Genomic DNA, 26,571 nt, shown 5'->3' with positions numbered 1-26,571 from the left:
TGGCCCAGGCTGCCCAGAGAGCTGGGAGCTGCCCCATGGCTGGCAGCAGTGCAGGGGAGGTTGGTTGGGGCTGTGAGCAGCCTGCTGGGGCTGGGGCTGTCCCTGCTGGCTGCAGGGGGCTGCACTGGAGGAGCTTTGTGGTTCCCTCCCCACCCAAAACCATTCCATGGATTTGTCACATGCCCTCTGAGCATCCCCAGCCCTGCTGCCACCTGTGGCTCCCTCTCTGCCTCATGGCCCTGGCAGAACAGCATCTTCCCTGCTCATGATGGAGAGAGATCTTCCTCCAGCTGTGCTCTCCTCATGGCTGCAGGCAGGGCTTGGTCTGGCAGCTGCTGTGGTCCTCTGGGGGTCCAGGATGTTGCTGGCCCAGGGATGTGGTTTCACAGAGCGTCTCCCTGCCCATCTCAAACCGAGCCTGGGGCTCTGTTTGCCTCCCAGCAGCTCTTGGGGAGGCCAGCTGGGGGCTCTGGAGCTCCTGCAGCCAGGCCAGGGGCCAGGGAGTGCCTTTTATTCAAGGCAGGCCATGTGGCTGCCCAGGAGGTGTGAGAGGCTCTGCTGGGATGGGTGCCTGAGGTGGCAGGAAGGTGGTGGGGCTGGGGCAGGCCAGGAGGGGTGGGGAAAGGGCATCTGAGGCCACTCTCAGCCCTGGGCATGGCCTTTGCCAAGGCAGGGCCTCAGTCCAGGGTGGGTGGAGGATGCTCCTGGGGCTGAACAGGGCCAGGCTGCAGCCTGGTGGTGCCAGCCCCAAGGCAGAGGAGCCAGGAGCCTGCAGCACCTCTGGGACAGGCTGTGGGGTCCCAGCCTCTGTTTTTAGAATAGAATAGAATGGAATGGAATGGAATGGAATAGAATAGAATAGAATAGAATAGAATAGAATAGAATAGAATAGAATAGAATAGAATAGAATAGAATAGAATGAACCAGGTTGGAAAAGACCTCAGAGGTCATCCAGTCCAACCTCTCCCCCAGCACCATCTGAGCAACTCAACCATGGCACCAAGGGCCTCATCCAGGCTCTTCCTAAACACCTCCAGGGATGGGGACTCCACCACCTCCCTGGGCAGCACATCCCAGCGGCCAATCTCTCTTGCTGGGAAGAATTTCTTCCTAACATCCAGTCTGAACCTCCCCTGGCACAGCTTGAGACTGTGTCCTCTTGTTCTGCTGCTGCTTGCCTGGCAGAAGAGCCCAACCCCCACCTGGCTCCAACCTCCCTGCAGGGAGTTGCAGAGAGCAAGAAGGTCTCCCCTGAGCCTCCTCTTCTGCAGGCTAAGCAACCCCAGCTCCCTCAGCCTCTCCTCCCAGGGCTGTGCCCCAGACCCCTCCCCAGCCTTGTTGCCCTTCTCTGGACACCTTCCAGCAGCTCAACCTCTTTCCTAACCTGAGGAGCCCAGAGCTGGACACAGGACTCCAGGTGTGGCCTCAGCAGTGCTAAGCACAGGGCACAAGGACTTCCCTGCTCCTGCTGGCCACACTCTTCCTGCTGCAGGCCAGGCTGCCCTTGGCCTTCTTGGCCCCCTGGGCACACTGCTGGCTCCTGTTCAGCTGCTGTCCACCACTCCCCCCAGGTCCCTCTCTGCCTGGCTGCTCTCAGCCCCTCTGCCCCCAGCCTCCTCCCCATGGGTCTGCCCTGAGCCTGGCTGCTTTGCCAAGCAGACACCAGAGGCACACTGAGGAGCTGGAGCAGGGCCAGGAGAGCTTCCAGCAGGCAGAGCCTCCCCCAGGGGCTGTTCAGAACCTCCAAAATCCTTTTTATTGTGCTTCTGGGACCACAGGTGAGGAGCTGCACCCCCCCAGCACCATCCTGCAGGGGTATCCCCCCCTGCCCCCAGCTGCTCTCCTTGTCATGCTGTGAAGTCTTGGGTGACCAGGTTGAAGACATTGCTCTCCATGGACGACTGCCACTTCCCCCAGTGCCTCTTGAGCTCAGCCTGCACCTGAACCAACACCACAGAGCGCTGCTGGCACCCAGGGGTGCCCCCAGCGCCGGGCAGAGGGGCAGCAACTGCACCCAGGCCTCACCAAGGCACTTTGGGGTGCAAGAGGGTGCCCACAGGCATGGCTGTGCTCAAGCAGTGCTCCCTGGGGGGCACCCACACCCTTGGGTGCCCACAGGCATGGCTGTGCTCAAGCAGTGCTCCTTGGGGGGCACCCACACCCTTGGGTGCCCACAGGCATGGCTGTGCTCAAGCAGTGCTCCTTGGGGGGCACCCACACCCTTGGGTGCCCACAGGCATGGCTGTGCTCAGACAATGCTCATTGGGTGGCATCTTTGGGTGCCCACACCCTTGGGTGCCCACAGGCATGGCTGTGCTCAAGCAATGCTCATTGGATGGCACCTTTGGGTGCCCACACCCTTGGGTGCCCACAGGCATGGCTGTGCTCAAGCAATGCTCATTGGATGGCACCTTTGGGTGCCCACACCCTTGGGTGCCCACAGGCATGGCTGTGCTCAAGCAATGCTCATTGGGGCACCTTTGGGTGCCCTCACCCTTGGGTGCCCACAGGCATGGCTGTGCTCAAGCAGTACTCATTGGGGACACCTTTGGGTGCCCACACCCTTGGGTGCCCACAGGCATGGCTGTGCTCAAGCAGTGCTCCCTGGGGGACACCCTTGGGTGCCCTCACCCTTGGGTGCCCACAGGCATGGCTGTGCTCAAGCAATGCTCCCTGGGGGACACCCTTGGGTGCCCTCACCCTTGGGTGCCCACAGGCATGGTTGTTCTCAAGCAGTGCTCATTGGGGACACCTTTGGGTGCCCACACCCTTGGGTGCCCACAGGCATTGGATGGCAACTTTGGGTGCCCACACCCTTGGGTGCCCACAGGCATGGCTGTGCTCAAGCAATGCTCATTGGATGACACCTTTGGCTGCCCACACCCTTGGGTGCCCACAGGCATGGCTGTGCTCAAGCAATCCTCACTGGGGACACCTTTGGGTGCCCACACCCTTGGGTGCCCACAGGCATGGCTGTGCTCAAGCAATGCTCATTGGATGACACCTTTGGCTGCCCACACCCTTGGGTGCCCACAGGCATGGCTGTGCTCAAGCAATCCTCACTGGGGACACCTTTGGGTGCCCACACCCTTGGGTGCCCACAGGCATGGCTGTGCTCAAGCAGTGCTCACTGGGGACACCTTTGGGTGCCCACACCCTTGGGTGCCTTCACCCTTGGGTGCCCACAGGCATGGCTGTGCTCAAGCAATGCTCATTGGGGCACCTTTGGGTGCCCTCACCCTTGGGTGCCCACGTGTGACGCCCAGGGGGCTGGGGGACACTCACCTCCCCGTTCAGGAAGCAGTAGAGCAGAGCCACCAGGAAGCCCTGGGAAGGAGGGGGAGAGCAAAAGCTCAGCTGGGGGAAGGGGCTGCAGCCCTCCGTGCTCACCTGCTGCCCTCACAGCCAGAAGCAGCCTCAGACCAAGGAAGACTCTGAGCTGCTGGGGAAGGTTCTGGAGCTGGTGCTGGGGAAGGTTCTGGAGCTGGTGCTGGGGAAGGTTCTGGAGCTGGTGCTGGGGAAGGGGCTGGAGCTGGTGCTGGGGAAGGGGCTGGAGCTGGTGCTGGGGAAGGGGCTGGAGAAGGTGCTGGGGAAGGGACTGGAGCTGGTGCTGGGGAAGGTTCTGGAGCTGGTGCTGGGGAAGGGGCTGGAGCTGGTGCTGGGGAAGGGGCTGGAGCTGGTGCTGGGGAAGGGACTGGAGCTGGTGCTGGGGAGGGGGCTGGAGCTGGTGCTGGGGAAGGGGCTGGAGCTGGTGCTGGGGAAGGTTCTGGAGCTGGTGCTGGGGAAGGGACTGGAGCTGGTGCTGGGGAAGGTTCTGGAGCTGGTGCTGGGGAAGGTTCTGGAGCTGGTGCTGGGGAAGGGGCTGGAGCTGGTGCTGGGGAAGGGACTGGAGCTGGTGCTGGGGAAGGGGCTGGAGCTGGTGCTGGGGAAGGTTCTGGAGCTGGTGCTGGGGAAGGGGCTGGAGCTGGTGCTGGGGAAGGTTCTGGAGCTGGTGCTGGGGAAGGTGCTGGAGCTGGTGCTGGGGAAGGGGCTGGAGCTGGTGCTGGGGAAGGTTCTGGAGCTGGTGCTGGGGAAGGTGCTGGAGCTGGTGCTGGGGAAGGGGCTGGAGCTGGTGCTGGGGAAGGTTCTGGAGCTGGTGCTGGGGAAGGTTCTGGAGCTGGTGCGGGGGAAGGGGCTGGAGCTGGTGCTGGGGAAGGGGCTGGAGCTGGTGCTGGGGAAGGTTCTGGAGCTGGTGCTGGGGAAGGGGCTGGAGCTGGTGCTGGGGAAGGTGCTGGAGCTGGTGCTGGGGAAGGGGCTGGAGCTGGTGCTGGGGAAGGTTCTGGAGCTGGTGCTGGGGAAGGTGCTGGAGCTGGTGCTGGGGAAGGGGCTGGAGCTGGTGCTGGGGAAGGGGCTGGAGCTGGTGCTGGGGAAGGTTCTGGAGCTGGTGCTGGGGAAGGGGCTGGAGCTGGTGCTGGGGAAGGTTCTGGAGCTGGTGCTGGGGAAGGTGCTGGAGCTGGTGCTGGGGAAGGGGCTGGAGCTGGTGCTGGGGAAGGGGCTGGAGCAGAAGCCTTGTGGGCAGCAGGTGAGGGACCCCCAGGGCTTGTTCAGCTTGGCTGAGGGGAGACCTCCTGGGTCTCTGCAAGGGGTGAGAGCCAGGTGGGGGCTGCTGTCTGCTCCCAAGGGATAAACAACAGGACAAGAGGAAGTGACCTCAAAGTGCACCACAGGACAGCTGGGTTGGCCATAAGAAATAATTTCTTCCCCCAGAGGGTTAGATTGGAATGGGATGGGATGGGATGGGATGGGATGGAATAGAATAGAATAGAATAGAATAGAATAGAATAGAATAGAATAGAATAGAATAGAATAGAATAGAATAGAATAGAATAGAATAGAATGAACCAGGTTGGAAAAGACCTCAGAGATCTTCAAGTCCAACCTCTCCCCCAGCACCACCTGAGCAACTCAACCATGGCACCAAGGGCCTCATCCAGGCTCTTCCTAAACACCTCCAGGGATGGGGACTCCACCACCTCCCTGGGCAGCACATCCCAGTGGCCAATCTCTCTTGCTGGGAAGAATTTCTTCCTCACCTCCAGCCTGAACCTCCCCTGGCACAGCTTGAGACTGTGTCCTCTTGTTCTGGTGCTGCTTGCCTGGCAGAAGAGACCAACCCCCACCTGGCTCCAACCTCCCTGCAGGGAGTTGCAGAGAGCAAGAAGGTCTCCCCTGAGCCTCCTCTTCTGCAGGCTAAGCAACCCCAGCTCCCTCAGCCTCTCCTCCCAGGGCTGTGCTCCAGACCCCTCCCCAGCTTTCTTGCCCTTCTCTGGACACCTTCAAGTCTCTTAATGTCCTTCTTAAACTGAGGAGCCCAGAGCTGGACACAGGACTCCAGGTGTGGCCTCAGCAGTGCTGAGCACAGGGCACAAGGACTTCCCTGCTCCTGCTGGCCACACTCTTCCTGCTGCAGGCCAGGCTGCCCTTGGCCTTCTTGGCCATGGCTTGGGCAGCAGCTCTCTGTCCTGGGTCAGGAACTGGCTGGAGGCTGAGCCCAGAGAGTGGTGGTGAATGGTGCCACAGCCAGCTGGCAGCCAGGCACCAGTGGTGTTCCCCAGGGATCAGTGCTGGGCCCCAGCCTGTTCAATATCTTCATTGATGACCTGGATGAGGGCATTGAGTCCATCTGCAGTGAGTTTGCAGCTGACACCAAGCTGGGGGCAGGAGTTGATCTGCTGGAGGGGAGAGAGGCTCTGCAGAGGGACCTTGCCAGGCTGGGCAGATGGGCAGAGGCCAAGGGCAGGAGATTGAACACATCCAAGTGCCAGGTGCTGCACATTGGCCACAGCAACCCCAGGCAGTGCTACAGGCTGGGGGCAGAGTGGCTGAGAGCAGCCAGGCAGAGAGAGACCTGAGGACAAGAGGAAACAGCCTCAAGTTGCCCCAGGGGAGGTTCAGGTTGGCCATGAGGATCAATTTCTACCCCCAAAGGGTTGCCAAGGCCTGGCCCAGGCTGCCCAGGGCAGTGGTGGAGTCCCCATGCCTGGAGGGGGTTCAAAGCCTTGCAGGAGTGGTGCTGAGGGCCAGGGGTGAGTGGTGCCCTGGCTGTTGGTTTCTTCTCCCAGGGAGCAAGAGATAGGACAAGAGAAATGGCCTCAAGGTGCCCCAGGGGAGGTCCAGGTTGGAGATTAGAAGAAACTTCTTCACTGAGAAGGTTCTCAAACCCTGGCCCAGGCTGCCCAGGGAGCTGGTTGTATCCCCATGCCTGGAGGGGTTTCCAAGCCATGTAGATGTGGTGCTGAGGGCCAGGGCTTGGCAGCAGCCTTGGCAGAGTGAGAGAATGGTTGGGCTGGAGGATCCCAAAGGTCTTTCCCCAACCAAACCCAACCTGTGATTCCATTCCATGATCTGCTGCCTCACGCAGCATCCTCCCACTCCTCTTTCCCCATCCCATGGGATCAGTGCAGGTTGCTCCTCAGACCACAGGGCAGTGTCTGAGGGGTGCCTGGGACACAGCCTTCTCACATCCTGGGGGCTCCTGGGGTGATGCTGGGGAGGGCCAGCTTGGGTACTTGGGGCTGGACCTGATGTGTGCAGCTCTGGGCTGGATCCTGAGGGGCTGGAGCAGGGCCAGAGCAGAGCAGCTGGGGAGGGGGCTGGAGGGGAAGTCAGATGAGGAGAGGCTGGGGGTGCTCAGCCTGGAGAAGAGGAGACTTAGAGGGGACCTTAGCACTACCTACAACTACCTAAAAGGAAGTTGCAGTCAGGTGGGGGTCAGGCTCTGCTCCCAGGCAAACAGTGCCAGGACAAGAGGGCATGGCCTGAAGCTGTGCCAGGGGAGCTTTAGGTTGGCTGTTAGGAAGCAGTTCCTCACAGAAAGGCTGACTGGGCACTGGGATGTGCTGCCCAGGGAGGTGGTGGAGTCCCCATCCCTGGAGGTCATCAAGAGGAGCTCGGATGTGGCAGCTGGTGGCAGAGTTTGGTGCCAGGGGCAGGCTGGGCTCGGGGAGCTCAGAGCTCTTTTCCAGCCTCAGAGGCTCTGTGATTGTCTCTGGAGGTCCCTTCCAGCCTCTGACATGCTGGGGCACTGTGAGGCTGGGACTCTGTGAGGCTGGGACACTGAGGCTGGGACTCCGTGAGGCTGGGACACTGAGGCTGGGACACTGAGAGGCTGGGACACTGAGGCTGGGACACTGAGGCTGGGACTCTGTGAGGCTGGGACACTGAGGCTGGGACTCTGTGAGGCTGGGACACTGTGAGGCTGGGACACTGAGGCTGGGACACTGTGAGGCTGGGACACTGAGGCTGGGACTCTGTGAGGCTGGGACACTGAGGCTGGGACTCTGTGAGGCTGGGACACTGTGAGGCTGGGACACTGTGAGGCTGGGACACTGTGAGGCTGGGACACTGAGGCTGGGACACTGTGAGGCTGGGACACTGAGAGGCTGGGACACTGAGGCTGGGACATTGAGGCTGGGACACTGAGGCTGGGACACTGTGAGGCTGGGACTCTGTGAGGCTGGGACTCTGTGAGGCTGGGACACTGTGAGGCTGGGACTCTGTGAGGCTGGGACACTGTGAGGCTGGGACACTGTGAGGCTGGGACACTGAGGCTGGGACATTGAGGCTGGGACACTGAGGCTGGGACACTGTGAGGCTGGGACTCTGTGAGGCTGGGACTCTGTGAGGCTGGGACACTGTGAGGCTGGGACTCTGTGAGGCTGGGACACTGTGAGGCTGGGACACTGAGGCTGGGACACTGAGGCTGGGACACTGTGAGGCTGGGACACTGTGAGGCTGGGACACTGAGGCTGGGACATTGAGGCTGGGACACTGAGGCTGGGACACTGAGAGGCTGGGACACTGAGGCTGGGACTCTGTGAGGCTGGGACACTGAGGCTGGGACTCTGTGAGGCTGGGACACTGTGAGGCTGGGACACTGAGGCTGGGACACTGTGAGGCTGGGACACTGTGAGGCTGGGACACTGAGGCTGGGACATTGAGGCTGGGACACTGAGGCTGGGACACTGTGAGGCTGGGACACTGTGAGGCTGGGACACTGAGGCTGGGACATTGAGGCTGGGACACTGAGGCTGGGACACTGAGGCTGGGACTCTGTGAGGCTGGGACACTGTGAGGCTGGGACTCTGTGAGGCTGGGACACTGTGAGGCTGGGACACAGGCTGGGACACTGTGAGGCTGGGACACTGTGAGGCTGGGACACTGTGAGGCTGGGACACTGAGGCTGGGACACTGAGGCTGGGACAGTGTGAGGCTGGGACACTGAGGCTGGGACACTGAGGCTGGGACACTGAGAGGCTGGGACACTGAGGCTGGGACACTGAGGCTGGGACACTGAGAGGCTGGGACACTGAGGCTGGGACACTGTGAGGCTGGGACACTGAGAGGCTGGGACACTGAGAGGCTGGGACACTGAGGCTGGGACACTGAGAGGCTGGGACACTGAGAGGCTGGGACACTGAGGCTGGGACACTGAGAGGCTGGGACACTGAGGCTGGGACACTGAGGCTGGGACACTGTGAGGCTGGGACACTGAGGCTGGGACACTGAGGCTGGGACTGTGAGGCTGGGACACTGAGAGGCTGGGACACTGAGGCTGGGACCTTGCCTCCCCCCTGCCCTGGGCTGTACCTGGTAGGAGCCGAGGACCAGCTCGAAGTAGAGCCGGGCGGCCACGCCGGTGTGCTCGGGCAGCAGGGCGAACGCCACGTAGTGCACCCCGAAGAGAGGGATCAGGAGCAGCGTGGACTTGGTCAGCCTCCTGTGGACGGTGCTGCCATCAGCAGGGCCCTGCCTGCAGCAGCTGCTGCCTGCCCCCTGCCCCACAAACCCTTCCCAAGAGCTTGGTCTGAAGCCAGAGAGGTTCCCCGTACAAGACAGGTCCGGGGGGCTCTGAGGATGGTTCTCCTCTGTGCCCCTCCGGGGATGGAGCCCTGCTGCTTCCCTCCCCTCCCCCCCAGAATGAAATCAGGGGGAGGGGAGCTCCCCCCTGGCCCTTACATGTACTGCTGCTTGTAGCTTTTGCTGATGTCTGGGGACCAGATCTTCTGGGCCAGCATCCTGGTGACGTTGAGGAAGATGAGGAAGTTCACCTGCCGCAGGAAGCTGTGGCTCAGGCTCTGCACAGACCTCTGCCCATGGAGATGGAGCCCCAGCTCTGGGGCACATACTCACAAATATGGCCAGCAGGATGGGAGCCTTGATCACCCACCAGTAGACACTGCTGTGGTCATCCCAGCACCTGTGGGAGAGGAGAAGTGGCTCTGCCACCCACCTGCACCCTCCTAGCCCAGGTCTTGCCCCACCACCTCCCAGCCCCAGTTGCACAGGGAGGGGCTCTGGGCCTCCCCAGGAAACAGGAGCAGCCTTGGAACAAAGAGCTGCTCCACTTCTGCTCCCCCTCAGCCCCCCAGGCAGGAGGGTTGTGTGTGGGGCACCCATGGCCAAGCTGGCCTGGAGGAGGGTGAGGACTGGCAGCTCTTACCCATGGTTGTCATACTGCAGCCTGGTGAGCACCCACGTGCAGACTGTGAGCATGGGCACCCCTGCAAGGACAGGACAGCAGTGATGTGCAGTCACCCTGGGGCCCTGACTCATCTCTGTACCTCCCCTCCATCCCTTGACCCCAGACTCACAGAACTCTCAGGGCTGGAAGGGAGCTCAAGGCTCAGCCAGCTCCAACCCCCTGCCATGGGCAGGGACACCTCACACCACAGCAGGTTGCTCACAGCCACCTCCAGCCTGGCTGCAAACACCTCCAGGCAGGAGGCTGCCACCACCTCCCTGGGCAGCCTGTGCCAGGCTCTCACCACCCTGCTGGGCAACAACTTCTCCCTCACAGCCAATCTCAACCTCCCCACTTCTAGTTCTGCTCCATCCCCCCCAGTCCTATCCCTCCCTGACACCCTCAAAAGTCCCTCCCCAGCTTTCCTGCAGCCCCCTGCAGATCCTGGAAGGCCACAATTAGCTCTCCCTGGTCTCAGGGGGGATGGAGCAAAGCTAGCAGTGGGGAGATCTTAAAGCTCTTCCCCAGCCTAGGAGGTTCTGTGGCTCTGTGAGGTCCCCAAAGTGGTGCTGCCCCCCTTGGCCTGTGCCATGGGACCTCAGTGCAGGGGGGGGGATGATGTGCTGAGGGGCCCCACACTCACCCCAGCCGATGAGGATGTACCACCAGATGTACCTCCTGTCGGAGGTGAAGGTCAGCAGCAGCAGGGTCTGCAGGTACAGCCCCTCCACCAGCAGCCAGTAGAAGTTGGCCAGCACTGAGTACTGGAAGAAGGTGATGGCTGCTTTGCAGCTCACCTGTGAGGAGGAGGATAGAATGGAATGGAATGGAATGGAATGGAATGGGGAATAGAATAGAATAGAATCCACCAGGTTGGAAGAGACCTTTGAGATCATCCAGTCCAACCTCTCCCCCAGCACCATCTGATCAACTCAACCATGGCACCAAGGGCCTCATCCAGGCTCTTCCTGAACACCTCCAGGGATGGGGACTCCACCACCTCCCTGGGCAGCACATCCCCAGGGCCAATCTCTCTTGCTGGGGAGGATTTCTTCCTCACCTCCAGCCTGAACCTCCCCTGGCACAGCTTGAGACTGTGTCCTCTTGTTCTGCTGCTTGCCTGGCAGAAGAGACCAACCCCCAGCTGGCTCCAACCTCCCTGCAGGGAGTTGCAGAGAGCAATGAGGTCTCCCCTGAGCCTCCTCTTCTGCAGGCTAAGCAACCCCAGCTCCCTCAGCCTCTCCTCCCAGGGCTGTGCTCCAGACCCCTCCCCAGCTTTCTTGCCCTTCTCTGGACACCTTCCAGCAGCTCAACCTCTTTCCTAACCTGAGGAGCCCAGAACTGGACACAGGACTCCAGGTGTGGCCTCAGCAGTGCTGAGCACAGGGCACAAGGACTTCCCTGCTCCTGCTGGCCACACTCTTCCTGCTGCAGGCCAGGCTGCCCTTGGCCTTCTTGGCCGCCTGGGCACACTGCTGGCTCCTGTTCAGCTGCTGTCCACCACTCCCCCACAGGTCCCTTTCTGCCTGGCTGCTCTCAGCCACTCTGACCCCAGCCTGGAGCACTGCTGGGGGTTGGTGTGGCTGAAGTGCAGCACCCAGCACTCAGACTTGTTAAATCTCCTGCCCTTGGCCTCTGCCCATCTGCCCAGCCTGGCAGGGTCCCTCTGCAGAGCTCTCCTCCCCTCTGACAGATCAACTCCTGCCCCCAGCTTGCTGTCATGCTGTGGCACTGCCTGGGGTTGTGAGCAGAGCCTGTCCCTGTCCCCTCCCTCCTGCCCTCAGCCCTCAGATATTTATAATCATTGATTAAATCCCCTCTCAGCCTTCTCCTCTCCAGCCTGACCAGCCCCAGGGCTCTCAGCCTTCTCCTCTCCAGCCTGAACAGCCCCAGGGCTCTCAGCCTTCTCCTCTCCAGCCTGACCAGCCCCAGGGCTCTCAGCCTTCTCCTCTCCAGCCTGACCAGCCCCAGGGCTCTCAGCCTTCTCCTCTCCAGCCTGACCAGCCCCAGGGCTCTCAGCCTTCTTCTCTCCAGCCTGAACACCCCCAGGGCTCTCAGCCTTTTCCTCTCCAGCCTGACCAGCCCCAGGGCTCTCAGCCTTCTCCTCTCCAGCCTGAACAGCCCCAGGGCTCTCAGCCTCTCCTCCCCAGGCAGTGCTGCAGTCCCTGCAGCATCCTTGCAGCCCTCCCTTGGACTCTCTCCAGCAGATCCCTGTCCCTCCTGAGCTGGGCAGCCCAGAGCTGAAGGCAGCACTCAGGATGAGGTCTCAGCAGGGCAGAGCAGAGGAGGGGGAGAACCTCCCTGGCTCTGCTGGCCCTCCCTGCTGCTCCTGCAGGGCGCCAGGGCTCAGCTCCTCACCGTGGACAGGGTGCAGTGGTCGGCGGAGTCGTCCGAGAAGAGGACGGAGTCCTTGACCAGCACAGCCACCCCACGCAGGATGAAGGAGCTGAAGAAGTGGATGTGGATGCAGTTCCTGGTGCAGTGCAGCTTCCTGGAGGTGGGAAACAGGCTTGCTGTGCCCAGGGAGCACCAGGGACAGCAGAGGAGAGAGGCATTCTGCATTCTGCATTCTCCATGGTCACAGAGCCATGGAAGGCTCTGGGCTGGAGGGCACCTCCAAAGCTCCTCCAGTCCAACCCCTCTGCAGTCAGCAGGGACATCCTCCCCTGGACCAGGCTGTCCCCAGCCTTGTTGAGCATCACCTTGAAACCCCTCCAGGGGTGAGGACACCCCCACTGCCCTGGGCAGCCTGGGCCAGGCCTTGACCACCCTTCTGGGGGAGAAATTGTTCCTCATGGCCAACCTGAACCTCCCCTGGGGCAGCTTGAGGACATTTCCTCTTGTCCTATCCTTTGGCTCCTTGGGAGAAGAGACCAAGCCCCCCCTGGCTGCAACCTCCTCTCAGGGAGCTGTACAGAGCCAGAAGGTCTCTCCTCAGCCTCCTTTCCTCCAGCTCCCTCAGCTGCTCCTCCCCAGCCCTGTCCTGCAGACCCTTCAGCAGCTTCCTTGCCCTTCCTTGCCCACTCCAGCTCCTCAGTGTTCTCCTTTTGCCAGGGATGAAGCCTGCTCAGGGAGGGGGATTCCCCCTCCTCACAGCTTCCCCTGCTGTCCTCCAGCTGCAGCCCATGCAGCAGCCAGCTCCAAGCCCTACCTGAAGCAGGAGAAGATGCCAATGGCCAGGAACAGGGCTGCCAGGGAGGTGGAGTAGCCACAGGTGTAAAGCACCTTCATGGTGACAAAATAGCCTTTCTGGAAGGGAAAGCACCAGCAGAGTGAGGCAGCAGGGACTGGGAGTGCTGCTCTGTGCTGGGCAGGGAGGTCAGAGGGTGATGCCCCAACCCTTGCCCAGGCTGGGCTGGGGCCCAGCCGAGCTCAGATCCCTCCAGGCAGCCCAGAGCCGAGGCCAAGGCCAATGAGATATCCCCCAGTCCACCTTCACTGGCCAGCAGCATGGGGCAGTGTGGGGTGGGGTGATGCTAGGGAGGGTCCTGGGGCACCCCACTGGCCTTGGCCTCGGTGTCATTGGTGCTGCTGCTGTCCTCCAGCTGGCAGGCAGTGTGGTAGGGAGGGCTGGGGGAGCTCCATCCTGACTCGGTGCAGTTCCTCCGGATCAGAGCTGCAGCAACAGGAGAGGATCTCATGAGAGCCACAGGCAGCACCTCTGCAGCAGCAGCCCCCCCAAAGGTGCAGCCCAGCAGCAGCAGCCTGCTCTCCAGGGGGCTGCCTGAGCCCCAGCTGGGACAGCTGCACGGTACCCACGGGGCCTGGCTGCCTCCCCCCTGCAGCTCACACCTCTGCCCTCTGGTGCCCTGCCTGAAGGTGCCAGGGCACCCCAGGGCTGGGTATGGCAGCACGAAGCCATGCAGTGGGATGGAGTTAAGGCTCTGAAGGGGATTTTCTGATCCTTCATCAGGCTTGTCCTGATCTGTTTCTGCCCTAAAGCAAGGGTCTGCCAGCCCTCCCTCGCCAGGGAAGTGCTCAGATGCCATGTGGCCCAGCTGGGGGCTCTCCTTCACGCTCCTGGAGGAGCAGCTCCTGCCCCAGGAGAGCATCCAGCCCTGACAGCATCCTCATCTCATGCTGCATTGCCCATCCTTGGGGCCTGGAGTGCTCAGGAGCCTTGGGCTGGGTGTGGGTACAGACAGGAGGGCACCAAGAGGCTTGGGGACTGCCCTGGGGTCTCCAGTTGGAGGATGAGGTCCCCAAGTGCTCTGCCCCCAGGAGATACTTGGCACTGGGTGGTGAGAGGGTACCTGGGGACATTCCTGGTGAGGCAGCACCCCACATCCCTGGGCTTTGCCCACCCCCTGATGGGATTGCAAGAGGGGCCCAGCTTCTGGATGGGGCAGGAGCTGTGGGACCAGGGGGGAAGGGTTGAGGTGGCCCCAGGGGCCCAGGCAGGCAGGGCTGGGCCCCAGGGGCTGCATTCAGAGCACTTCACCTTTGGACTTCTTGAAGATGTGGAGGAGGTCAGGGCAGGACACAGCTCGGGACTGGCCCAGGGGCACAGCCCCCCAGCAGCTGACTCCATCCCACTGGGTCAGGCAGCCTGGGCAGGGGCAGAAGCACAGAGTCAGCCAGCCTGGAAGAGACCTCAGAGATCCTCAAGTCCAACAGATCCCCCAGCCCCAACGAATCAACCAGCCCATGGCACTGAGGGCCTCCTCCAGGCTCTTCTTAAACACCTCCAGGGACCTGGACCCCAACCCCTCCCTGGGCAGCACATCCCAGAGGGAATCTCTCTGTCTGGGAAGAACTCCTTGCTAAGACCAAGCCTGGGGAGGGACAGAAGCACAGAGTCAGCCAGCTTGGAAGAGGCCTCCAAGATCCTCAAGTCCAACCTCTCACCCAACACCTCCTGACAACTAAACCCTGGCTCCAAGTGCCACATCCAATCCCCTCTTGAACACCTCCAGGGATGGGGACTCCACCACCTCCCTGGGCAGCACATTCCAAAGGCTAACAACTCTCTCTGGGAAGAACTTTCTCCTTACCTCCAGCCTAAACCTCTCCTGGCACAGCCTGAGACTGTGTCCTCTTGTTCTGCTGCTGCTTGCCTGGCAGAAGAGCCCAACCCCCACCTGGCTCCAACCTCCCTGCAGGGAGTTGCAGAGAGCAAGAAGGTCTCCCCTGAGCCTCCTCTTCTGCAGGCTAAGCAACCCCAGCTCCCTCAGCCTCTCCTCCCAGGGCTGTGCCCCAGACCCCTCCCCAGCTTTCTTGCCCTTCTCTGGACACCTCCCAGCAGCTCAACCTCTTTCCTAACCTGAGGAGCCCAGAGCTGGACACAGGACTCCAGGTGTGGCCTCAGCAGTGCTGAGCACAGGGCACAAGGACTTCCCTGCTCCTGCTGGCCACACTCTGCCTGCTGCAGGCCAGGATGCCCTTGGCCTGAGCACACTGCTGGCTCCTGTTCAGCTGCTGTCCACCACTCCCCCCAGGTCCCTCTCTGCCTGGCTGCTCTCAGCCACTCTGCCCCCAGCCTGTAGCACTGCCTGGGGTTGCTGTGGCCAATGTGCAGCCCCTGGCACTTGGCTGTGTTCAATCTCCTGCCCTTGGCCTCTGCCCCTCTGCCCAGCCTGGCAAGGTCCCTCTGCAGAGCTCTGCTACCCTCTCACAGCTCAACTCCTGCCCCCAGCTTGCTGTCAGCTGCCAACTCACTGCTGATGGACTCAATGCCCTCCTCCAGATCATCAATAAAGGATGAGCAGGCTGGGGCCCAGCACTGACCCCTGGGGGATCACTGCCCCTGGCAGGAGGGTCAGTGCTGAGGGCAGGGACGTGCTGGGGGCACACAGCCAGCCCCCAGTGCCCAGGCACAGCCCAGGCTGTAAGGGGAGAGCAGAGAGCAGCAGCAGTCACCCGATCTGCTCGGGGGGGCCCTGCTGTCCCCACGCAGGAATCAGCAGCATCCTGGCCCCCTCCTCTGGAATGGCCTCCCCCAGCTCCCAGAGCTCCTTTTAGCCCCATGGTGGAGAGAGGACCTGGAATGACACCAGGCCCAGAGCTCCTGTGAGGGCTGAGGGAAAGGCTGGCACTTTATCAGGGAGTCACAGACTGGGGCTGGTTGGAGGAGACCTCTCAGATCCTCTGCCAGGGCTGAACCATGGCCCCCAGCACCACATCCCTGCAACACCCCCAGGGGTGGGGATTCCACCACCTCCCTGGGCAGCTTGTTCCAGTCTTTGAGAGCCCTTCCAGCCAAGAAGTCTCTTACAGTGTCCAACCCAAACCTCCCCTGAGGCAACCTGAGGACACTTTCTCTTGTCCTTGCTTAAAGAGCCCAACCCCCACCTGGCTCCTGCCTCCTTCCAGGGAGTTGTGGAAAGGCCAAAGGCCTCCCCTCAGCCTCCTTTTCTCCAGGCTGAACCACCCCAGCTCCCAGTGGCATCTAAAGGAATGCAGGTGGGTGCATTCTGCACCCCTCAGCCACCATGGCCCAGCTCAGCACCCCTGAACCTTCCTCTGCTCTGCTGAGAGCTCACCTAGAATCATAGAATCAATCAGGTTGGAAGAGACCTCAGAGCTCATCAAGTCCAAGCTGTCACCCAACACCTCCTGATAACTAAACCATGGCTCCAAGTGCCACATCCAAGCCCCTCTTGAGCACCTCCAGGGACCTGGAGCACTGCATCCAGTTCTGGAGTCCTCAATGCAGGAAGGACAAGGACCTGATGGAGTGAATCCAGAGGAGGCCAGGGAAATGATCAAGGGGTTGGAGCACCTCTGCTCCAAGGACAGGCTGGGGGAGCTGGGGTTAGCTCAGCCTGGAGAAGAGAAGGCTCCAGGGAGACCTTAGAGCAGCCTCCCAGTAGCTGAAGTGGGCTACAAGTAGGCTGCAGAGGGACTACAAAGGCCTGCAGGGACAGGAGCAGGGGCAGTGGCTTCAGACTAGAGCAGAGAAGATTTAGATTGAGTGTGAGGAACAAGTTCTGCACCAGGAGGGTGCTGGAACACTGCAGCAGGTTGCCCTGGGAGGCAGCTGAGATCCCATCCCTGGAGATCTTCAAGGGGAAGCTCAGCAAGGCTCTGAGCAACCTAAGCTAGTGGAGGATGTCCCTGCTGAGTGCAGAGGGCTTGGACTGGATGAGCTTTGGAGATCCCTTCCAGCCCAAACCATTCTGTGATTCTATGACCATGAAGTGGAAGCCTCTCTCCTCCTCTGCTCTCTCTGTACCTGCCTGGGCACAGCAAGTCCCTGTGCTCAGCACTGCTGAGGCCACACCTGGAGTCCTGTGGCCAGCTCTGGGCTCCTCAGGTCAGGAAAGAGGTTGAGCTGCTGGAAGGTGTCCAGAGAAGGGCAACAAAGCTGGGGAGGGGTCTGAGGCACAGCCCTGGGAGGAGAGGCTGAGGGAGCTGGGGTTGCTTAGCCTGCAGAAGAGGAGGCTCAGGGGAGACCTTCTTGCTCTCTGCAACTCCCTGCAGGGAGGTTGGAGCCAGGTGGGGGTTGGGCTCTTCTGCCAGGCAAGCAGCACCAGAACAAGAGGACACAGTCTAAAGCTGTGCCAGGGGAGGTTCAGGCTGGATGTTAGGAAGAAATTCTTCCCAGCCAGAGAGATTGGCCACTGGGATGTGCTGCCCAGGGAGGTGGTGGAGTCCCCATCCCTGGAGGTGTTCAAGAGGGGCTTGGATGTGGCACTTGGTGCCATGGTTGAGTTGTCAGGAGGTGCTGGGTGAGAGGTTGGACTTGATGAGCTCTGAGGTCTTTTCCAACCTGGTTCATTCTGTTCTACTCCATTCCACTCCACTCCACTCCACTCCACTCCACTTCACTCCACTGCTCTGAAAGGCACAGGTCTAACATCCCTGGAGGTGTTCAAGAAGGGCTTGGATGTGGCACTTGGAGCCATGGTTTAGTTGTCAGGAGGTGCTGGGTGACAGCTTGGACTGGATGAGCTCTGAGCTCTTTTCCAACCTTATTGCTTCTATGTTTCTATTCTAAGTCTTTTCCTCCCACGGGAAGCTGCCCTGCAGCAGGAGCTCCATCCACATCCATCCTGCTTCCAAGACCCTCTCCAGCACAGGAGGAGGAGAGGAGAGAGCACTGCAGGGCTCGCTGGGGAGTGACTGGCCTGAGGCTGCTCTGCTTCCCCCTGCAGCACTCAGTCCATCTTTAAATGACTCTCAGTTGCCTTGGAAATGAGCACAGCCCAGCAGCTTCGGGGTCTGGGAGCATCAGTGCTGCAGCACAGGCAGGATGAGCCAGGGGCATCCTGCTACCAGGACAGCTCTCCTTGAGCAGGGACATGATTAACCTCCAGGAGGAACATCATTAACCTGCAGCTGTTCCCAGCCAGGGAAGCTGCACTCAGAGCAATCCCAGGAGCTCTCTCTGACTTCTACATTGGATGTGAGGCAGAAATATTTACACTGCACAGGGCAGGGGTGGGGGTGGTGTGGAACCAGGTGATCTGCAAGGTCCCTTCCAACCTGAACCAGTTGGAAGGGTTGAACTCTATGGTCTCAAAGGGCTTTTCCAACCTGGATAACCCTGTATTCTGTGTTCAGCTTGTATGCATTGCCCCTTCTGCTGCCACTGAGCATCACTGAGCACCTAACCCTTAACCGAACCCTAACCCTAACCCTGACCCTAACTCTAACCCTAACCCTAATCCTAAGCCTTAAACAAACCCTAACCCTGACCCTAACTCTAACCCTAACCCTAACCCTAACCCTAACCCTAACCCTGACCCAAACCCTAACCCTAACGCTGACCCTAACCTAACCCTAACCCTAACCCTAACCCTAACCCTAACCCTAACCCTAACCCTAACCCTAACCCTGACCCAAACCCTAACCCTAATCCTAAACCTTAAACAAACCCTAACCCTGACCCTAATCCTAAGCCTTAAACAAACCCTAACCCTGACCCTAACCCTAACCCTAACCCTAACCCTAACCCTAACCCTAACCCTAACCCTAACCCTAACCCTAACCCTGCACCCTAACCCTAACCCTGACCCTGACCCTAACCCTAACCCTAATCCTAACCCTTAAACAAACCCTAACCCTGATCCTAACCCTAACCCTAACCCTAACCCTAACCCTAACCCTAACCCTAAACCTGACCCTAACCCTGACCCTTAACCTAACCCTAACCCTAACCCTAACCCTAATCCATTGCCCCTTCTGCTGTCACTGAGCAACACTGAGCACCAAAACCTAACCCCAACTCTAACCCTAACACCAACCCTAACCCTAACCCTAACCCTAACCCTAATCCTAACCCTAACCTAATCCCAACTCTAACCCTAACACTAACCCTAACACTAACACTAAACCTGACACTAACCCCAACACAAATCTTAACCCCAACCCTGACCCTAAGACCAACCCTAACCCTAAGCCTAACCCTAACCCCAACACTAACCCTAACCCCTAACCTAACCCCAACCCTAACCCTAACCTCAACCCTAACACTAAGCCTAACCCCAACCCTAACCCTAACCCCAACCCTAAGCCTAACCCCGACCCTAACCCTAACCCTAACCCTGACCCTAACCCTAACCCTGACCCTACCCCTAACCCTAACCCTAACCCAGACCCTAACCCTAACCCCGACCCTAACCCTGACCCTACCCCTAACCCTAACCCAGACCCTAGCCCTAGCCCTGGCCCCTTCCCCTTGACACCTTCAGGTGTGTTACAGGATCATGGAATGGGTTGGGTTGGAAGGGACCTTGGCCTCACCCTTGGCCTCCATGTGCCTGGAAACACCTTCCTGTTCTGCAGCCCTCTCTGTCCTCTGACCATGGATCCCACTCCCAAGCTCCCCTCAGCCAACCTCCCACCTGCCTTGGGAGCTGCCCCTGGGCTGGGTGGGCAGCTGGCACTCACCCTGCTGCCTGGGGGGCCCAGAGGAGGCTGCTGTTTGGTTTTCACTCCTGATGATCTCCAGACATTCAGCTTCCTGCTGTTGGAAGTAGAGGATGATGGAGCAGTCAGGATGTGTTGCTTGCACCTTGAGAGGAGGGAAAGCATAAGAAGGACACTGAGCATCCCCCAGCTTGAGAAGGACCTGGAGAGGGCCCAGAGGGGGGCATGAAGATGATCAGAGGGCTGCAGAACCTCCCTTGTAGGGACAAGAGCTGGGGCTGCTGAGCCTGGAGAAAAGAAGGCTCCAGGGAGAGCTCAGAGCAACCTTCCAGTACCTGAAGGGCTCCAGGAGAGCTGGGGAGGGACTATGGACAAAGGCTGGGAGGGACAGGATGAGGAACAATGGCTTTGAGCTGGGAGAGGAGGAAGAAATGGTTTAGAGTGAGGCTGGGGAGACCCTGGCACAGGTTGCCCAGGGAGGCTGTGGATGATCCCTCCTGGAGGTGCTCAAGGCCAGGCTGGATGAGGCCTTGAGCAGCCTGGGCTGGTGGGAGGGGTCCCTGCCCATGGCAGAGGGCTGGAACTGGCTGAGCCTTGAGCTCCCTTCCAACCCTGACAGCTCTGTGATTGTATGCTGGGCAGCAGGAGCCCAGAGCAGGCAGAGCTCCAGGCAGAGCTCCAGGCAGGGCTCCAGGCAGGGCTCCAGCCAGGGCTCCAGGCAGGACTCCAGCCAGGGCTCCAGGCAGGACTCCAGCCAGGGCTCCAGGCAGGGCTCCAGGCAGGGCTCCAGGCAGTGTTCAGAGCTCTGCTGCAGCCAGCCCCAGTGGAGCTTATCTGCATCCAGGTGCTTTGGCCCCTGACATTTCCTTAGCTTTCTGCTCTTTGCCTTGCAAAGACCTCTGAGAAGCAGCAAGATCACTGCCAGCTCCCTCCACAGCTGTGTGGTGCTCCAGGCCACTGCTCCACCAGGAGGCTCCATGCAGGGGAGCTGAGCTCAGAGGTGGAGCAGCCAACCCCAGGAGCTCAGGCAGAGAGGAGCAAGTTCAAACCCTGAGCATGGAAACCACCTCCTGGGAGCTTTTAAAGCCCAACCTCTTGGGGCATGTCTGATCCTGCCCCTGCTGGCTGTGGTTTTGCTCTTCTTCAAGCTGCTGGATTTCAATGGGAGACATCAGAGCAGCTCTGGGAGGAGCAGAGGCTGAGAGCCCTGGGGCTGAGAGCCTGGAGAGGAGCAGCCCCAGAGGGCAGCTGAGCAATGCTCAGTAAGAGCTAAAGGCTGGGGGGAGGGCAAGAGGCTGGGGCCAGGCTCTGCTCAGTGGTGCCCAGGGACAGGACAAAGGGCAGAGGGCACAGACTTGATGTGCCTCAGTTGCCCCTGCTGAGAAGCAGCCTGATTCCCTCACTTTTATCCTTATAAAACCCTCAAAGCCTCCAGCACTTCCTTGTCCCTGTTTGTATTCCCTTCCCTTCCCTTCCCTTCCCTTCCCTTCCCTTCCCTTCCCTTCCCTTCCCTTCCCTTCCCTTCCCTTCCCTTCCCTTCCCTTCCCTTCCCTTCCCTTCCCTTCCCTTCCCTTCCCTTCCCTTCCCTTCCCTTCCCTTCCCTTCCCTTCCCTTCCCTTCCCTTCCCTTCCCTTCCCTTCCCTTCCCTTCCCTTCCCTTCCCTTCCCTTCCCTTCCCTTCCCTTCCCTTCCCTTCCCTTCCCTTCCCTTCCCTTCCCTTCCCTTCCCTTCCCTTCCCTTCCCTTCCCTTCCCTTCCCCCCTTTTTCTCCCCTTCCCTTTCTTTCCCTTCCCTTTTCCTCTCCACATCAGCTGAAGGCCTTGCAGAAGGAGGCAGCAGCAGGAGGAATCCACCAGGAGGAATCCTCCACTTTGGAGAGGGAGGTGGATCCAACCCCTCTCCCACCAGGGCCCCTCCAGGTCCTGGTGTCTGCCATGGAGCATCTTGGCCAAGTTCAGCCTGGGTTTGGCTGCTGGCTGCAGCAGCTCCTTGTCCCCTCTGCATCCCAGCAGGGGCTCGGTGCCACCTGTCCCCAGGGGTCTTCCCACCCATGGGAGCACCCCAGGCATGCTCCTTGCCCCCTGCTCCCTCCAGCCAGCCCAGCAGCCTCCAAGCTGCTCCTCCAGGCCCTTGGGGGCTGAGGCTGCTTTGAGGCACACAGGACACTGTGGGTGAAGCCCCCCCCCAGCCCCTGCTGTGAGGAGGGAAGGCAGAGTCCCCAGGGCAGGGCAGACCAGGGTCACCCTCCTTGGGGATGGCCTGGAGCAGCTCCTGGAGCTGGACTCTGCTGGACCTTTGTTGGCTGCCCTGTCCCAGGCCCAAGGAGCACAGTGGGGGCCCAGCATCACCCCCGAGCCCCCGAGCCCCCCTGCCACCAAACCCTGCCCAGAAGCTGGAGGAAAGGACTGCAGAGTGCAGAGGAGCTGCAGCTCGAGGGCTGAGGCTTGGTGTCACCAGCAGGAGGGACAGGGACAGGGTTGGTGCCACCCCTGGGCTGGGCAGCACAAGGGACAGGGACAGGGTTGGTGCCACCCCTGGGCTGGGCAGCACAAGGGACAGGGACAGGGTTGGTGCCACCCCTGGGCTGGGCAGCACAAGGGACAGGGACAGGGTTGGTGTCAGCCCGGGTCGGGCAGCACAAGGGACAGGGACAGGGTTGGTGTCAGCCCTGTGCTGGGCAGCACAAGGGACAGGGACAGGGTTGGTGTCACCCCGGGTCGGGCAGCACAAGGGACAGGGACAGGGTTGGTGCCACCCCGGGTCGGGCAGCACAAGGGACAGGGACAGGGTTGGTGCCACCCCGGGTCGGGCAGCACAAGGGACAGGGACAGGGTTGGTGTCAGCCCTGGGTCGGGCAGCACAAGGGACAGGGACAGGGTTGGTGCCACCCCGGGTCTGGCAGCACAAGGGACAGGGACAGGGTTGGTGTCAGCCCTGGGTCTGGCAGCAAAGGGACAGGGACAGGGTTGGTGCCACCCCTGTGCTGGGCAGCACAAGGGACAGGGACAGGGTTGGTGCCACCCCTGTGCTGGGCAGCACAAGGGACAGGGACAGGGTTGGTGTCACCCCGGGTCGGGCAGCACAAGGGACAGGGACAGGGTTGGTGTCACCCCTGGGCTGGGCAGCACAAGGGACAGGGACAGGGTTGGTGTCAGCCCTGTGCTGGGCAGCACAAGGGACAGGGACAGGGTTGGTGTCACCCCGGGTCGGGCAGCACAAGGGACAGGGACAGGGTTGGTGTCACCCCGGGTCGGGCAGCACAAGGGACAGGGACAGGGTTGGTGTCAGCCCTGGGTCGGGCAGCACAAGGGACAGGGACAGGGTTGGTGTCACCCCGGGTCGGGCAGCACAAGGGACAGGGACAGGGTTGGTGTCGCCCCGGGTCGGGCAGCACAAGGGACAGGGACAGGGTTGGTGTCAGCCCTGGGTCGGGCAGCACAAGGGACAGGGACAGGGTTGGTGTCACCCCGGGTCGGGCAGCACAAGGGACAGGGACAGGGTTGGTGTCAGCCCTGGGTCGGGCAGCACAAGGGACAGGGACAGGGTTGGTGTCACCCCGGGTCGGGCAGCACAAGGGACAGGGACAGGGTTGGTGTCACCCCGGGTAGGGCAGCACAAGGGACAGGGACAGGGTTGGTGTCGCCCCGGGTCGGGCAGCACAAGGGACAGGGACAGGGTTGGTGTCAGCCCTGTGCTGGGCAGCACAAGGGACAGGGACAGGGTTGGTGTCACCCCGGGTCGGGCAGCACAAGGGACAGGGACAGGGTTGGTGCCACCCCTGTGCTGGGCAGCACAAGGGACAGGGACAGGGTTGGTGCCACCCCTGTGCTGGGCAGCACAAGGGACAGGGACAGGGTTGGTGTCAGCCCTGGGTCGGGCAGCACAAGGGACAGGGACAGGGTTGGTGTCAGCCCTGGGTCTGGCAGCACAAGGGACAGGGACAGGGTTGGTGTCAGCCCTGGGTCGGGCAGCACAAGGGACAGGGACAGGGTTGGTGTCAGCCCTGGGTCTGGCAGCACAAGGGACAGGGACAGGGTTGGTGTCACCCCTGGGTCTGGCAGCACAAGGGACAGGGACAGGGTTGGTGACACCCCGGGTCGGGCAGCAAAGGGACAGGGACAGGGTTGGTGTCAGCCCTGGGTCGGGCAGCACAAGGGACAGGGACAGGGTTGGTGACACCCCGGGTCGGGCAGCATGAGGGATGGGCAGAGGTTTGGGGACAGGGGTGGGACCATGCTGGGGGGAACCTGACCCCTGGGCAGGGCTGCAGGCAGCTCCCCAGGGCTGACTGGAGCCCGAGGTGGCTGTCACAGGCAGGGGGACACTGTGGTCCCTGCCCCCCCGCTCCCCACCACGCTCCCCCCCCCGGGGGCACTTACCTGCAGCATCAGGCGTGTGAGCAGCAGGAGCAGCAGCGTGCCGGTGCTGGGGGGCTTCCACGGGCCCCCCATGGCTGGAACCAACCCTCTGCTGCCCCGTCCAGGGCTGCCCAGGCTCAGCCCAGCCCCTCCTGCACGCTGGGGGGGGGGCGAGGGTCGCACCGGGCCCCCAGCTCCCAGGGGTGACCCAGCAGCCTCCAGCTCCTGCCCACACTTCACTGCTTCTCCCCTGCTCCTGGCTCCCTCCAGCCCCCCTTCGGACCCTCTTGGGTGCTGAGTCCCAGCGGGGTGGGGCTGCCCCTGTGCCTGTGCCCCCCCAGCTGGGGCTGTGGCTGCCCCTGTGCCTGTGCCCCCCCCCAGCTGGGGCTGTGGCTGCCCGGTGTTGCTGGGCTCTGTCTGCCCGGCTGAATGTCACAGCTCCTGGAGCTGCGAATACAGCAAGCTCCACCCCCCCCTCCCCACCCAGAGGGGCTGGATGTGAGGAGCAGCGCCGGGGGGGGGGCACACCTCAGCCTGGCACTGCCCGGTTTGGCCACCCCTGGGCTCCCAGCACCCCCCCAGCTGCTCCCCTCAAGGACCTGGGACCACCCAGCTGAGCCCCGAGGGGAGCAGGGAGCCCTCTTGCCTGCTCCTTGGGTGCTGCTGAGCTGGAAGCTGCTGCCTGAAGGCTGTGGGCAGTGGGGGGGAAGGGTGGGGTGCAGGGAGGGTTCCCTGGCTTGCTCTGTGTGGGGCCTGGGGCTTCAGGAGGGTAGAGAGCTCCGAGGAGGGGGGGTGGTGGTGCTGTGCTTGTGCACACACAGGTGTGCCAACACCTGCCCTGGCACCGGTGTGTGCCTGGCCACATGCATGCACAGGGGCTGGGGGCTTGGATGGCAGGGGCTGGTGACCCCAGCACCACTGCCCAGCCCCATCTCAGCCCCATCTCATCCCCAGCCCCATCTCATCCCCATTTCTATCCCCATCTCCATCTCCATCCCCATCCTCATCTCCATTCTCAATCCCAACTTCATCCCATCTCCATCCCTATCCCCATCTCCATCCCCATCCCCATCCTCATCCCATCCCCATCCCCATCCCATCCCCATCCCCATCCTCATCCTCATCCCATCCCTATCCCCATCCTCATCCCATCCCCATCCCCATCCTCATCCCATCCCCATCCCATCCCCATCCCCATCCTCATCCCATGCCCATCCCATCCCCATCCCCATCCCATCCCCATCCCCATCCTCATCCCATCCCCATCCCATCCCCATCCCCATCCTCATCCCATCCCCATCCCCATCCCATCCCCATCCCCATCCTCATCCCATCCCCATCCCATCCCCATCCCCATCCCCATCCTCATCCCATCCCTATCCCCATCCCCATCCTCATCCATCCCCATCCCCATCCTCATCCCATCCCCATCCCCATCCCCATCCTCATCCCATCCCCATCCCCATCCCATCCCCATCCCCATCCTCATCCCATCCCCATCCCATCCCCATCCCCATCCCATCCCCATCCCCATCCTCATCCCATTCCCATCCCCATCCCCATCCTCATCCCATCCCCATCCTCATCCCATCCCCATCCTCATCCCATCCCCATCCCCATCCTCATCCCATCCCCATCCCATCCCCATCCCCATCCCATCCCCATCCCCATCCTCATCCATCCCCATCCCATCCTCATCCCATCCCCATCCCCATCCCCATCCTCATCCCATCCCCATCCCCATCCCATCCCCATCCCCATCCTCATCCCATCCCCATCCCATCCCCATCCCCATCCCATCCCCATCCCCATCCTCATCCCATCCCCATCCCCATCCCCATCCTCATCCCATCCCCATCCTCATCCCATCCCCATCCTCATCCCATCCCCATCCCCATCCTCATCCCATCCTCATCCCATCCCCATCCCCATCCCATCCCCATCCCATCCCCATCCCATCCCCATCCCCATCCCCATCCCATCCCCATCCCCATCCCATCCCCATCCCCATCCTCATCCCATCCCCATCCCCATCCTCATCCCATCCCCATCCTCATCCATCCCCATCCCCATCCTCATCCCATCCCCATCCCCATCCCATCCCCATCCCCATCCCCATCCCATCCCCATCCCCATCCCCATCCCATCCCCATCCCCATCCCATCCCCATCCCCATCCTCATCCCATCCCCATCCCCATCCTCATCCCATCCCCATCCCATCCCCATCCCCATCCTCATCCCATCTCCATCCCTATCCCCATCTCCATCCCCATCCCCATCCCATCCCCATCCCATCCCCATCCCCATCCTCATCCCATCCCCATCCCCATCCTCATCCTCATCCCATCCCCATCCTCATCCATCCCCATCCCCATCCTCATCCATCCCCATCCCCATCCCCATCCTCATCCCATCCCCATCCCCATCCCCATCCTCATCCCATCCCCATCCTCATCCATCCCCATCCCCATCCTCATCCATCCCCATCCCCATCCCCATCCTCATCCATCCCCATCCCATCCCCATCCCCACCCTCACCCCACACCCTATCCCCATCCCCATTTTGGCCTTGTCTGAGCCCCTGCCCTTGGTGTGTTGGTGCCAGCAGGGCACCAGGGGCTGTAACCTTGCTTCCAAAGCAGAGCAGAGCTCAGGGGGTGCTGGGGGAGCCCAGGAGTGGGAGCACCCCCAGCCCATGATGGCCACAACCTGCTGAGCACTTCCCATGCCTAGGGATGGAGCTCCTCTCGGGGCCAGCTGTGGACACCCAGCCCCTCAAGGCCAGCTATGAGGCCAGATCCTCACTGGGGGCTTCTGATGATCAATCAATCAATCAATCAATCAATCAATCAATCAATCAACCAAATTATCCATGCTGCAAGTCCCAACCCCTCCAGCA

At 61.4% G+C, this 26,571-nt stretch overlaps 1 protein-coding gene across 1 annotated transcript; it reads right to left on the bottom strand.

Annotated features, from left to right (window-relative positions):
* Positions 1 to 1,847: 1,847 nt before the first annotated feature.
* LOC104309560 (vasoactive intestinal polypeptide receptor 1) lies at positions 1,848 to 23,800 on the bottom strand. Its single transcript, XM_054176664.1, has 13 exons — positions 23,693 to 23,800; positions 19,337 to 19,460; positions 13,944 to 14,051; positions 13,009 to 13,118; positions 12,654 to 12,751; positions 11,861 to 11,993; positions 10,146 to 10,299; positions 9,482 to 9,542; positions 9,172 to 9,238; positions 8,998 to 9,089; positions 8,629 to 8,758; positions 3,286 to 3,327; positions 1,848 to 1,940 (listed from the first exon to the last, which is right to left on the bottom strand). The coding sequence occupies exons 1-13, from the start codon at positions 23,762 to 23,764 to the stop codon at positions 1,848 to 1,850; spliced, it is 1,284 nt and encodes a 427-aa protein (XP_054032639.1). The 5' UTR covers positions 23,765 to 23,800.
* Positions 23,801 to 26,571: the final 2,771 nt, after the last annotated feature.

This window comes from Dryobates pubescens, chromosome 36, assembly GCF_014839835.1.
Source record: "Dryobates pubescens isolate bDryPub1 chromosome 36, bDryPub1.pri, whole genome shotgun sequence".
Classification (NCBI taxonomy): Eukaryota; Metazoa; Chordata; class Aves; order Piciformes; family Picidae; genus Dryobates; species Dryobates pubescens.
This window is presented reverse-complemented; position numbering and strand designations above follow the sequence as displayed.